This window comes from Myotis brandtii, unplaced genomic scaffold (genome assembly GCF_000412655.1).
Source record: "Myotis brandtii unplaced genomic scaffold, ASM41265v1 scaffold123, whole genome shotgun sequence".
Classification (NCBI taxonomy): domain Eukaryota; kingdom Metazoa; phylum Chordata; class Mammalia; order Chiroptera; family Vespertilionidae; genus Myotis; species Myotis brandtii.
In genome coordinates this window covers 9,714,963-9,729,712 of record NW_005354291.1, presented here as the reverse complement: position 1 = coordinate 9,729,712, position 14,750 = coordinate 9,714,963, and the positions used below count along the sequence as shown (strand labels likewise).

Genomic DNA, 14,750 nt, shown 5'->3' with positions numbered 1-14,750 from the left:
CAGTTTGCATATTACCCTTTTACTATATAGGATAGAGGCCTGGTGCACTGGTTGGGGCCGGCTGGTTTGCCCTGAATGGTGTCCCGGATCAGGGTGGGGGTCCCGCTTGGGGGCCTGGCCAGCCTGGATGAGGGGATGATGGCTGTTTGCAGCTGGTCACACCCACTTCAGGGTGGGGGTCCCCACTGGGGTGCCTGGCCAGTCTGGGTGAGGGGCTGAGGGCCGTTTTCAGGTTGGTGGGTGACTGAAGCTCCCAACGTCTCCTTTTTTCTTTTTTTTTTAATTCTGGGATTTATTTACCTTCTATGGCTGTCACTGGAACTGAGAGCCGGCTTTAGCTCTGAGGCTCGGCTCCAGCTCTGAGACCTCGGCTGCTGAAAGCAGGTATCTGGGTTTGTTTGGCTTCTATAATTGAAACACTGTTGCAGCTCCGAGGCCGGCTGGCTGAAAGCAGGTTTCTGGGGCTTGTTTAGCTTCTATAATTGCAACATTGTTTCTTAGAGTGCAGCTCAGAGGCCGGCAGCAGCAGGCGGGGAACCTTGGCTTTCTCCATCACTGGAGCAAGCAAGCCTCCTGTTTGCTTCAGCTGCCTGGTTGCTGGCCGCCATATTGGTTGGCAGTTAATTTGCATATCGCCCTGATTAGCCAATGGGAAGTGTGTCGGAGGTACGGTTAATTACCATGTTTGTCTATTATTAGATAGGATAGTACCTTTAAAGCCATTCAGTCCAATAGGACGTTCTGCAGTGGTGGAAAGACTATCTGTGCTATTCAGTACAGTAGTTAGTAGCCACAAGTGCCTACTGAGCACTTGAAATGTGGAACTGAATTTTAAAGTTTATTAAGCTTTAATTTAAATAACTGCATGTGATTACATATGACAGTATACTCTAAAGCATGATTCAGCATAATTGCTCTTATCTAAAAGCAATCAGTAAAATATTTATCTTAAAAGTGCATATGTCAACGGTTAGTTTAAAATTCTAAGCTGCATATGAAAAATCAGATGTTAGAGGAGGCTCTGACATATGGCTGAGTTGTTTGTTTGTTTTTTTAATATATATTTTAATGATTTCAAAGAGGAAGGGAGAGAGAGAGAGATAGAAACACCAATGATGAGAATCACTGATTGGCTGCCTCATGCATGCCCCCTGTTGGGGGTCAAGCAGGCAACCTGGGCATGTGCCCTGACCAGGAATCGAACTGTGACCTGGTTCATAGGTTGATGCTCAGTCACAGAGCCACACCAGCTGGGTGACATATGGCTATTTTAACAACAATACAGATCCTTTCATGGGCCCTTCCTCACTGCAGAGCCCACATGAGTTCTGTGTAAGTTGTGGAGAAGGGGAAGAGTTTGTTTCCTTGGTTTTGGTTATAGTTTACTCTCATTTATTTTTCCCACCTCCTCACTGTATTCCAGACGAAGATGAGCGTTTTAGGATGTTTAAAGATTTCAGCAAATGAAACACACTGTAATTGTCATGAGTGAGGGCAGCATGTTAGGAAGTCACAGATCATTTTGGATGAAATCTCTGTCTAACTTAGCAGATCTTAGAAATAATAGCCATTTGATTTCTTTCTTCCACCTCCTAAAAGACTACCATGCTTAAAATACAAACCAATGTTATGCTTGAAGTTTAGAAAAAGTAAAAGGTCATCTGTCATTAATGGACTTGGAGATTGCCCAAGCCTTATGATTACCCATTTTATAGATGAAGAAGCCAGAGCCAGAGAGTTTAGCTTCACCAAGGTCTCACCAGTGTTTGGGGGATGATGATTTCACTGTGGTTTTTAAAATCTTTATAGTAGTTTTAAGCAGGATGTGTGTGTGTGTGTGTGTGTGTGTGTGTGTGTGTGTGTGTGTATTTTGCATATATTTAGAAATATGTAGACATGATAGTATCTTATATAAAGAGAATTATAAAAATCACATCTTTTAAAAAATATATATTTTTATTGATTTCAAAGAGGAAGGGAAAAGGAGAGAGAGAGAGACATCAATGATGAGAGAATCATTGATTTGCTGCCTCCTGCACACCCCTCACTGGGGATCAAGCCTGCAACCTGGGCATGTTCCCTGACTGGGAATCGACCGATGACCTGGTTCATAGGTCAATGCTCAACCACTAAGCCACGCTGGCCTGACTAAAAATCACATCTTTTGAACAGCGTGGAAATACGGTCCATTTTCAAATGTGGTACCTCCTGATAACAGGAGTCCCACTATGTAGGTGTGTGTTTTTTGCCATTTAATCTTTTTTAATTGCAGTTGACATACAACATTATATTAGTTTCAGGTTTAGCTTTAGGTGTACACCCAGTTAGACATTATATAATTTACTAAGTGACTAGACATTATATAATTTATTAAGTGATTAGATATTATATAATTTACTAAGTGATTAGACATATGACTTAGTAAGTGATTAGACATTATATAACTTACTAAGTGATCATCTTAATAAATCTTGTACCCTTCTGACACCATACGTAGTTATTAGCATATTATTGACTGCATTCCCTATGCTGTACTTTACATCACTATGTCTATTCTGTAACTACCGATTTGTACTTCTTAATCCCTTTACCTTTTTCACCCATTGCCCCAATTCCCCTACCATCTGGCAACTGTCAAAATGTTCTCTGTATCTATGAGTCTGTTTCGGTTCTGCTTGTTAGTTTATTTTGGTGGGTTTTTTTTTTAGATTGAATTGTTGATAGATGGCTATTTATTGCCATTTTATTGTTCATATTTTTGTCTCTTCTTCTACTTCTTCTTCAAGAAGACAATTTAACATTTCATATAATACTGGTTTGGTGGTGATGAACTCCTTTAGCTTTTTCTTGTCTGGGAAGCTCTTTATCTGTCCTTCGATTCTGAATGATAGCTTTGCTGGGTAGAGTAATCTTGGTTGTAGGTTCTTGCTTTCCATCACTTAGAATATTTCTTGCCACTGTCTTCTGGGAGTGTGTTTATTTTTAATGCCAGCAAATTTCTATTTGGAAATTAATATGTACTTCCATTTCTAAGGATAAGTCTTTTGCCAAAATGGGAAATACAAGCATTTTAAATTTACAAAAACTTGATTTTCCAAATCTTTCACACCAAGAGGGAATTGATGCAGTTTATACTAATTGTACTAATATTTCCTCAGGTAAAACATTTTCCTGAAACACAAAATCTATAAGAGGATAACCGTTAGCTTAAGTAAATTATTAGATTTGTTAAGTTATAAGCTGTGAGATTTTCACATAATGTTTCCACATTTACTTAGGTGGGTTAAGGTAGTCAATAGGCTTATGGTTACCCTCTCGAGCAACTCCAAAACAAGACAAGGTTATTGCTACTGCTGTGTTGACTGTTCGAGTTACTTCTTCTGGTGTCTTCCCCAGAGATGGATTCACTTCCATTATGTCTAATCCTGACAGTAGCCCTACAACAAGTGGAAATAAAGTAATTGTTAAATAGTTGACATTTTAAATTTAGTATCTCTGAAATGTTACTCAGGAGTGTAATGAGGGGGGTAACCAACTGAAACCACTTCGGTTACTGCATCATGCAATGGGCATTCTGGAAGTGTCAACAGGGGCTTGATTTTCAGACCAGGAAGTATCTATAATAATAAAAGCGTAATATGCAAATCGACCGAACAGCTGAACAGTGGAATGACTATCCAGACAACCACGCTATGACACCCACTGGTGCCAGGTCAGCCAAGGTGGGTGCGATGCAATTGGTCGGGGGGCCAGCCATTTCCCCATGGTCACCCTGCAGAGGGAGGCCCAGGCCACTGGCCAGCGGGGCGATCAATCTGGGGGATCGCCCTGTAGACTGACGGGCTGCAGCAGGTGGGCAGGGACTCCATCTGCGGGGGCGATCATCGCAGAGCCCGGGCCAGGTGGGCAGGGCCTACCTCTTTGGGGCGATGCTCCATGATTGGTTGCCCCAGGGAGGGCCAGGCCACCTGGCCGGGGGCGCTGCAGCAGGTAGCCTGGGCCTCCCTCTGCTGGGGCGATCCATTGAGGAGCCCCTGCCAGGTGGGCGGGGCCTACCTTTTTGGGGCAATCGATCGCGGGTCTCCTGGACTGTGAGAGGGCACAGGCTGGGCTGAGGGACCCCCCACTCCCCAGTGCAGGAATTTTGTGCACCAGGCCTCTAGTAAGTATATATTGGCCATGTGTACACTTGATTCTTTATTCACTTAGATTTATACGTACCTGTTTTGAAAATTTCTTCTGTAATGTAGAGACCTTCTCTGTAAGACAGACCCCCGATGACTGGTGTGCCAGTAGCTGGTGTGACAGATGGGTCCAATCCATCAACATCATAGCTCAGATGAATTGGCCTTTTCTTTCTTTTAAGAAGAGGGAAAGTAATTCAAGTTAAAGTTGGTGGCTTATTATTTAGTAGATAAATATAGTTCTTACTTTGCTCTGTAAAAAGGAACAACCTAGTGAAGTTCCATGATTTTACATAAAGGCTTTATTAATAACTTACATTGATTAGTACCAGTAGCTAGTTCGTTTAACAATATTTATGTTGCACACACAAGCGTCATACCTTCCTAGTAGATAGCTGAGTGTTTCTTCCATCACCTTGCCAATTCCCAGCTTGTCCACTTCAGTCATTGAAAAGTATTTAATACCCAGAGTTTTCAAAAGGTAGCTATGAAAGAGGAGATAGAAAGATAACTTACAATTAACATGGAGGCTGATCTATGCCCTCTCGTCTCCTTTTAAGAAAAGATTAATGTGCTAAGATACATAAAATATTTAAGTTCTGTGAACTCTATGTATATATCAATATATTTTTATCAGCAAGTCAATATAAGAATTATTTGAATATACACATATATGTGTATGTACAAATATATATATATATATTTGGTACTTAAAATAATTTTTTACCATAGGTTTGGTCAGTGCACCTAGCATGCAAAAAGGACAAACATGAAGGTAAATTGAATCAAGGAATAAACTTACTGTTCCCCAGGGTCCACATCTCTCAGGCCAATATACACAATATCTTTGGCAGTTATGCAGGGCGTCACCCAGGAGAATCCTGGTACATCAGGGATCTAAAATTGCAATTTTCCATTTGGTTATGTATACTTCTCTTGAGCAAATCTTACATGGAAAGTTAAGTACACTTGTTGGATATATCTTATATTTAGAACATACACTTTTTAGGAATCATTAAAAGATGATACAAAATGAAGAAGAGAATGCCTGCCTCCCCTGGTGGTCCCCTTGATTGCTCTGGCCCTACCCAGCCTCACCCTGTAGCCCAGACCTAACCTGAACCATTTGTGCACCATTTCCATTGGGCCCTGCTTTCCCAGAACTCTTCTGTAAGGAAGTCAGTGTACTTCCATTACTTTCATCCCTTCTTTGCTTCTCTTTCTCAATGAGGACTTAATCCAGAAGATGGCTTTGAGTGGCTGAAGGAAAATTTTTGCCCAACCCTTTGGTTGCTCTTTGAATGTTCTGGAGTTGAGCTTGGCTGTTTCCATATGCTAGCTGCACATATTGCAAATGTATACACCTATCAGTTGGTTGTCACTTCAGAAAACGTTACTTCTGGGCATTAAACCTAACATTCCCAGCTATCATCATAAAGACCACTATGCTACAGGTACATGAATAAAAATTGTTTTATTGACATACTACAGGCATATCAATAAAAATTATGAGCCACAATGTTAAATCTTAATATGGGATTTCCTCTTACATCTTTTAGAAAGTAAGTTTCTAGGGAGCAAGGAGGCAGTTCTGCTTATGGTTTAGATATGTGCTCCTCACAGTAAAGATGTTAAATAAACCATTGTGAGCCGCATTTTAAGAACTCTGTTTTTGAAAAGGCCCTATGATGTGGAGGGGACACTTGGTAACAACAAAAGGCTGTGTGGCATGTAATAGAAAGAGGTTGGCACTAGGGGACCAGTTCTGGCTCTCGCCTGGTGTGTGATCTTAGGTGAGTTGGTTAATGTCTAAACCTCTGCTGACTTGCTTAGGATTATTCTCTGCTCCACCTAAAAAGGGTAGTTTAAGAATCAAAAGGGAAGATACAAGGTCAGTTTGCAAACTATCAAGGAAGGGAAAGGTACCGAGCCTCGCCACCTTTATCCTCCAACCCTTTTGCTTATCTGCTGCCAAGAAAAGAGTTTGAGATTATACCAAGAATAAGATGGCAGAGGGGTTCTTACTTCCCTCCACCTCCTGAACTTTTGCTAAAGATTATTATCCTATCTAATAAAAGAGTAATATGCAAATTAACAGTCACTCCGCAACAAAGATGGCAGCACCCATAGCGGCCAGGGCAGGACGCTGGCAGCGTCACCCTGGCAACGTGAGCCCAGCAGGCAAGCGAGGCCTGCAGACAGCACCCAGCAGGGCCTGCTTGGCCCTGTCCCCACGGTGACCCACGAGCAGGCAAGCACAGCCTACAGGCAGCACCCAGCAGGGCCTGCTTGCCCATCGCCGTGGTGTGGAGCAGGCAGGCCCTGCAGAGAGCAGAGAACCACGGGGAGTGGGCCCAAGCCGTCAGTGGGACATCTCGGATTGGAGAGGGTGCAGGTAGGGCTGAGGGACCCCCCCCCCGCCCCCGCATGAATTCCGTGCACTGGGCCTCTAGTTTTGTAATAAAATGCCAACCAGCCTCTTACCTTTCCCTTTAATTCCTTCAGGAGGAAAGACACAGGCTGTCCATGCAAGTTCCCACTTGAGGTTGTCTGTGGAGTGTTGATATCAGTGTGAGCGTCCACCCAAATGACACAGAGATCCGGGTGGATCCTGGCATGGCCAGAGATGCTCCCGATCGCCAAACTTTAGAGGAAAAAGTTTGTGTGAGCATCAGAGTTGCAATAGCCTTACATACATCATATTATTAACTCACTTAATGCTCATGCTTGATTTTCCTTTAAATCAAAGCAGCTGATATTTCTCATAGTTTTAAATCAGAGATGCCAATTAAACAATTGTAACAGAGAAAGTAGACCTTACACTTAATAGTTACTAAGAAGTTATAGTTACACAGAAGTATCACTAAGTAATTTGTGATACTTTTCAAAACCACCTTCTAATAAAATTGTAAATTATAGTTTCACCAAAAACTAAATGATGTGTGAAAACACTACCACACAAGGATTCCTTAGCATGAGACTATTCCACTTTCAGGGTTGAATCAGGCTTATTTTTTGCACTCTCATTTCTCCAGGTATATACTTCATTCTCCCCAGTGAGTCATGAAAGAGCCCTTCCATTTTTCTTAAAACCCAATTGTTATACAATTGGAGAGCATGATTCAGAAGCCCTTACATCCACCTGAGTGAGCATATCCCAGGTGCTCACTCTATTCAAACAATCAGATCCTCTGCTTGAACTTCCTCCTCTCCTGCCACACCCTTAAGGACCCACTCTTAGCCAGGTCCAGAACCCTCCAAGTGCACATCAAGCACTTCAAGCTCCAGAAAATGTGCCTGAATGGAACAGCTATGTAATACCTTACACAAAAGTTAAAAGATTAGGATTGGCCATACAATGCCCTATTTTCCCACCTGTGAATGTTTTTGAGTACCATTCAGAGAATCGTGAACTTCTCAATTCTCAAAGTGGAAGCAATTGTGCCTCTCTCTCTAAAAAAATCAATAAACTAGTCTTTAAAGAATAAAGAGGCTAATGCCCAGAAATTTTCTTTGCCACATTATTTGTAATTTTGAAAATTACTTGAATATTGGACAATATATATAATACTTTAATGAAAAATTATGCAACAGTAAAAATATGCTTATATATCATGAAGTAAAGATAAGGACATTTCAACTGTGGATTAAGAACAGCAGGATATTACACACACACACACACACACACACACACACACACACACACACGTAATTGTTAAAATCATGTCTGAGGGAAATTCTGGTTGAAATGGTTGTTAGGAGACTACAATTATCACTGGTTGTTGTTGGTTTTTGTTTTTTACTTTTACATGTGTGTGTATTTCAAAAAACTTTATAAAGCTTCTCTCCATTATAAGAGTTATAATAATGGAAAACACTTTTAAATGTTGACCTAAATGGGTTGTTCCTATTATCAGCAACCAAGCACAATAAGTTGACTGTAAATTTCCTCAGCGCTTATTTATTTAGAAATGTAACCCTGTGCTGAATATTTTACTAAGATTCATTCACATTTAATATATTTTCTGCTGTAATAAAGGTAAGTCAAGACTTCAAATAGAGCTAAGTGTGTTTCCAAGATAAAGTAGTAACCAGTAATATTTTTTAAGCAGAAAACTTGATATAAACTATTGATCAGTGCTTTCCCTTCCATATGTTCTCTCTTCGCATGTTTTTGGTTAAACCTTCTTCATGCCATTTGTGCCAATCTCGCACAGCCCTTCATTAAATAGTACCTGTGGTCTCCACCCAGCACCACGCTGACCCTTCCATTTTTCTTGGCTTCTGCCACCACGCCAGCCAGCTGCTCATTCGCTTTTCCCACAGACCTTGGATTCTTCACAATTTGAAATGGACTGTCATTAGGGACATCAGCAAAGGGCAGGTCCCCATAATCTTTCACGTCACACTCTATAATTAAAATTAAAAGTTGCAGGTTACTAAATAAAGATCACAAAACAGTCTCTGCAGGATGATTTTAAATGTACAAAATAGGTGTATTTTCTAAAGTATAAGTGCAGAAAGACTCTGAACAGACTAAAAATTGTGAAGGTAGAAACCACATCTACTTTTGCCTGACATCATCTCACCTGGGCTCCCACCAGTGCCTGCTGTATGCTGGGTTCTCAGTAAGTCCTTGACCCCACCAGTTAGGCTATAAGCACAACAGGTTGACCTGGTTTGGATTTAATGGGTGATGTCATTGTCTTTGTCTCTGTGCTCATGTGCTTTCTACTTTTCTACAATAAGCCTGTATTGTATTTATAGTAAATAAATCATATTTAAAAAGAAGAAAATACACCATTATTTTGTTAACAATCCTCGGTTTCAATCCAATCTGTCACCTGCTGAAGCAGTCCAGCTCCCTCTTCTGCCCATTGTACCTGCCTCACAGGGCTATTGTCAGAATTTAATAAGAGTATGTGATTACCATCAGTCCTAACACTTAAGCAAGCCAGGAAATAAAGACTTTATTATTATACTTTTCCAATAAGGTAACCCAAAGTTCCTAAGGACCTCGGTGCACTTCCTAAAAGGCCATGCATTATGCCTCAAGGTATAGAGCTTCATGTAAAACAGTGATCCGGGCTCAATTTCATGTTCTGAACTAAGCTGTCATGTGTATTGAATTCATTCATGTCCGTATGTATCTGTGATTCAGTGACGCATTCAAGAGATTTAACGTAATATAAAATGTGACCAAATTATGCTTGTTAACTGACGGACTAATCCAGTTCATTTCCCCAGGCTTCCTGTTCTCTACTGGGGTCTCTCTCTTTCCTTTCTTAGATTTATGATGCATAATTCTTATTTACTAAAATGTATTCATTTTAAGTTTGCCAGTCAGTGAGTTTTAGAAATATCCACAGGCTTTTAACCACCAGCACAATCAAGATTTAGAATACCTCCATACCCCTAAGTTCCCTCACGCCCCTGTGCAGTGAGACAGTCAGTGCATCCCATGGGATGGATGTGCCCCTTTTAGTTATTTACCAGTTGACAGGCATTCTGTTGTTCCCATATTCTGAATATTATAAACAATGCTGCTATATACCTTCAAGTACACACAAGGCCTTGTGAGAACATGTTTTCATCTCTTTTGGGTAAATACCTTGGAGTAGATTTGCTGGGTCAAAAGGTAAATGTATGTTTATTTAAAAAACTGCCCATCTTTCCAAAGTGGCTCTATGTATCCATGTTTTCATCTCTTTTGGGTAAATACCTTGGAGTAGACTTGCTGGGTCAAAAGGTAAATGTGTGTTTAAGAAACTGCCCATCTTTCCAAAGTGGCTCTATGTATCATTATGCATTCTCATCAGAAATATCTGAGGGTTCCAGTTGCTCCATATCCTCACCAACACTTTATCAGGGTTTTATATATAAAGATGACACTTACTTTAGCTGTGTTTTTTGTTTTGTTTTGTTTTGTTGTTTTTGCTTTAGTTTTTTTTTAGCTGTACTTTTAAAATACAAAGTATTTTTCATTTACATGCTCACATATGCAAATATGTATGTGTGTATAGTATGAGTAATCATACACACAGTATTATTACTGGGGCATTGTTTTGTTTATACTCTCCACGTTTATTAATAAAAGTGGTGTAACTTAATACTCCCTTATTATTTCTGATATTACAGTGAATTTCCATGGGCACATTCTCAGAGAGTTTAGGCCGCCTTTTAAAGAAAAGTAAGTAGCAGTTCTTGCAACAACCAAGGGAAGCGAACTGCTCCAGCTGGTTCAAGGACGTGCCTGGAGAGAAAGGCAGAAACTGGAAGGAAATAAAACTTTGACTTAATAGCTCATTCTGATGTTTGTGGTAGGCATTTGTGGATGTAGCTAGCCGTCTATAGAAAGTTCTAATGTAATTATTCTACAGTGTGGAAAGATGGAATTGGCATAGCCCTCTGGGCCGTGGTCGGGCTGCTGAAAGCTCCCTAGGTATCACATCCCCAGAACAAACAACTCAGTCACCTGATACTAACTCAGAAGCCCCAGGACCATCCCATTTCCTCTCTTTTCTCAGGGCCCAGTTTTCAGAAGCTACGACAGAAGGACAGGATCTGAGGAAGCTCAGTTCACCGGTTCCAGGTGGCACAGGGTTTGGAAAAGCCTTGAGACTGAGCAACTACCCCGCTTTCCTCCTCCTCCTCCTCAGAGAGCTGGGAAGGCTGGGGGCCCCTTCTTCCTGCATAGGACTTCCCAATGCCCTTTCCCTTAGGGAGCCATGCCCTAGGAGCCTGGTTCCCCACCTCACCCATTCGAGGAGCTCGCTTTCCAGTCCAAACTTGACCTACCTGGGGCCCACAGCTTCTCTGCTGCCTCAAGCCCGCACCAAGGAAAATGGAGACATCAACCCGAGACTCGGTGCTATTACTGTTTTATTTCCTCTCACAAATAGGGCTCCTCTTGCTAGTAGTGCACTTTCTGCTGCTGCCCCTTGCCTTCCATTTTCAATCCCCCCAACTTCCTTCCCACCCACCCAACCCAACTCTTACTCACACACATTATCTTACACTGTAGTCTGGCTGGAAAGACAAAATATCTGAATAAATAAGCAACATTGATTGTGTATTCTTCCCACACACTGCTTCTCTGTGTAGGGTGCACACCTAAGGTTCTAGCCAGCGCTGAATTCTGTGGTACAGATGTCATTCCAGACACTTCCCGTGTTAGCAGGAGCCTGTGCATCCTTCAGAACAGGAAAGAATTCAGGCTGATCATCTTTCAACCTAAAAATTACCTTGTTCTTTAAGCTTCTCAAGCAGGCCAGCCTTTCTCAGCACTTTAGGGCCTTCTTCCACTCCTCCTCGCGGCTGAACAATTAAAAAAGAAAGGATTCAGGCATCATCTTGGTCATCAGATGCACACAATAAGAAATTCATTATTTAATCAGTTGAATAGTAGTAACATGATTTTCTTGAGTTCCTACAGAGCCAGGCCTTTATATTTAATTATCACAGCAAGATGGATTGGATTACTCCTGTCAAATATAAGGGTCTAGAATCAAAAAGGTTATCTAATGTTCCTTCCCTCACACAGCTAACCAGTGGCAGAGCCTTAGGGCCTTAGCCCAGTCCTTTGGATTCCAAAGTTTGCATCTCCTCTTCCCATCACCCCATGCTACCGACTTAGTGAACATTTGTTTTGTGCAAAAGCACTCTGATAAATGGAGACACTACAATGAAAAGCAGAGGGTTTTTGTCTTTGATTAACTCATAAACTAAGAGGGGATTTGGATTTTTAACATCAATTGTAGCACTTGGAGATTTGCTTCAAAGTAGATACAAGATGTCATAACAACAAAAACAGGATGCTCCTATCTCTGCCGGGGACAGAGGGTGTCAGGTGGAGCAGGTGACATTTCAGCGTAGTGTTGCAACATGAGTTCAGGATGATGGATGGGGTGCTGGAGGAACTTTGTAAACCAGGACAATAGCTTGAGTAAAGGCATTTATTCAAATATATATATATAATTATTATTATTAATTTCAGAGAGGAAGGGAAAGGGAGAGGGAAACATCAATGATGAGAGAGAATCATTGATCAGCTGCCTCCTGCACGTCCTCTACCGGGGATCAAGCCCAAAATCCGGGCACCTGCCCTGACCAGGATTTGAACCATGACCTCTTGGTAACTGTGACCTCCTGGTTCATAGGTTAACACTCAACCACCGGCCACCCGAGCCAGGCCAGTAAAGGCATTATTTTGAAGGTAGCATGGGAGACAGCTATGTGCAGATCCTCACAATAGTAAGGTAGGGTTCTACGGGACAAAGCAGGCAACAGGGAAAATCACCTGGCAGTTGACTGAACCCACAAAGACCAACCTGATATTTCAACTTTTGACCTGCTTAATAAACACAGTGAACAAGAATTCTAGCCTTGCTGTTTTTACATCCAGGAAGCCAATTCCTGGCAGATTAGTGACCCTAAAGAAACAGTTCTTTCATGTATCGCTCTGATTCTAACTCCCAACAAGGTTTTTACATATAAAGTTATTTCCTGTTGTCAGAGGAGAAGAGGTGCCAAAGACACATGTGTTGCCTCTAGGATTGGGCTGTGGCACCAAACCAAGCAAATATTTCTTCCCAATTAAAATTAGCAGATGACTTGGCCTGGCTGCCCAGCAAATCCTTGATGTCAAATTTCTGTCCCTGGCAGCAAGGGACCCCACGTGCTCTGCCTGACACGTTTTTCTCCTTTACTCCATCCAATTTTCGCCTGGCTCTCCCCAGTCCCACCACAATCAAGGAGATATAACTTCTCCTTCTTTAGACCCCCATAGAGTGCTGCTTGGCTCAAATTTTGCCACTGTTTTTTTGTGTTTGTTTTTATTTTTAGATTTTGGTCCAAGTTTCTTTATACCTACCTGCTGCACTGTATTTTGTAGTGTAGGGCTGATACTTAGTAGATGCTCAAAAAATTATCAATTTGATAAAATTCCCTGGCATTTCCCCCCCTTTCCCTTAAAAACATTAGAACACATCTTATGGGCCCCTTAGTTGACACTATGTTTGCTCTAACACAGTTATTAAATTTTTCCAGAGTGACACTTGCTAGCATTCTTTTTTATTTGTTTGATTCAAATTGCTTCTCATGATTAGTCATATATTGATTTCAGAGTGGAATGGAGAGAGAGAGAGAGAAACATCAATGATGAGAGAGAATCATTGATTGGCTGCCTCCTGCATGCCCCCTACTGGGGATCAAGCCTGCAACCTGGGCATGTGCCCTGACCAGGAATCGAACCATGACCTCCTCACTCAACCACTGAGCCATGTTGGCCAGGCGATTAGTTCTTTCTTATTGCTTGGTTTACCTGTCCACATTGGAAATCACTTGTTAGCTCTACTGACTTTGAAGCTGAGCCTCAATTCTTAACTGGCCACAAGGGTAAGATCCCTTGTGTATCTAAAGAGGCCTCAATGCAGGTCAGGAACACAGGCGCTGGGATTAAACAATCCTGTCTGGAATCACACACTCAAGGCTATGTGACCCTGAGCAGATTTCCAAACCTCTCTGAGCCTTAGTTAACTCAACTGTAAAATAAATATAAAACCTACCTCATTTTTTGCCACGACCTCCCTCCTACCTCCCACTGCCTGCAAGAGGGTGAGATAGGAGAGATTCCTTTCTCAGACTCAACCTTCTAGTCATTTGCCCTCTAAACCTCTTCTTTGCTTGTCTGTCAAACTTTTATTTCTTTTAGGCAAGGACAGATGCTTATATGTTGGCCATTTTTTCCCCTCTATGCTATGGCTTAGTGTAGAAAAATATCTCCTTGTGTCCTTATTATCATGAGACAATAAGCTTCATTATCACTGGGCCATGTTTTAATGGAGGAAGGGATGTAGTGAAAAAAAAAAAAGAATTAACTGAAGACAGAAAATTCATCAGGCTATATCCCCTAGAGGGGCTTTTATCATCAGCCTAAGGCTTTCTGCTGAGGTCCAGGGACCAGAGCATGTTCACACTGCTTCCTTCCTTCCTTTCCTCCTGCCTCCCTCCTTTTCTTCCTCCCTTCCTTCCTTCCTTCCTTCCTCCTTCCTTCCTTCCTTCCTTCCTTCCTTCCATTTCCCTTGCTCCATTTCTTTTGTCAGTTATTTCAATTCTATCTTTGTTAGAACCTGCCCAAGAATAAGTGAGCATATTGTGAAGCTTGCAATTAAGTATTTAAAAGAGCAATTTGTGTGTCAGCAGCATGTTTCCATATTCTGGGAAAGACCTTTGAAGGGTTTCCAGGGACAGTGAATCTGTATTTACTGACAGTCCACATGCAATTTGGGTCTCTCACCTCTGACCTGTCCTGCTTGGTTTTGCAATAAGAAGCCAGAGTGCAAAGCAAGAGTTCAAACTAGGAGGAGTGCCCTGGCCAGTTTGGTACTGTGGCTAGAGCGTGGGCCCGTGGACTGAAGGATCTCAGATTCAATTCCCGGTCAAGGGCACCCATACCTCGTCCCCGGCTTGGTCAGGGCACCGGTGGGAGGCAACCAATATGTCTCTCCTCCTCCTCCTCCTCCTCCTCCTCCTCCTCCTCCTCCTCCTTCTCTTCCTCCTCTTTCT

The 14,750-nt window shown here is 41.9% G+C and overlaps 1 protein-coding gene and 1 long non-coding RNA gene across 2 annotated transcripts in view; one reads left to right on the top strand and one right to left on the bottom strand.

Moving 5' to 3' along the window:
* Window positions 1–2,928: 2,928 nt before the first annotated feature.
* Window positions 2,929–14,750, bottom strand: part of ARG1 (arginase 1) — a 14,407-nt gene continuing 2,585 nt past the window's right edge. Inside the window, exons 3-9 of the mRNA XM_005859009.2 lie at window positions 11,429–11,501; window positions 8,420–8,594; window positions 6,669–6,828; window positions 4,987–5,081; window positions 4,565–4,669; window positions 4,222–4,358; window positions 2,929–3,437 (exon numbers count right to left, since the gene is read on the bottom strand). Of these exons, the coding sequence (XP_005859071.1) occupies window positions 3,271–3,437; window positions 4,222–4,358; window positions 4,565–4,669; window positions 4,987–5,081; window positions 6,669–6,828; window positions 8,420–8,594; window positions 11,429–11,501 (912 nt within the window). The 3' untranslated portion in view covers window positions 2,929–3,270. The remainder of the gene's footprint in view (window positions 3,438–4,221; window positions 4,359–4,564; window positions 4,670–4,986; window positions 5,082–6,668; window positions 6,829–8,419; window positions 8,595–11,428; window positions 11,502–14,750) is intronic.
* Window positions 7,113–14,750, top strand: part of LOC106724859 — a 16,276-nt gene continuing 8,638 nt past the window's right edge. The window contains exon 1 of the long non-coding RNA XR_001360694.1: window positions 7,113–7,124. This is a non-coding gene — a long non-coding RNA (uncharacterized LOC106724859). The remainder of the gene's footprint in view (window positions 7,125–14,750) is intronic.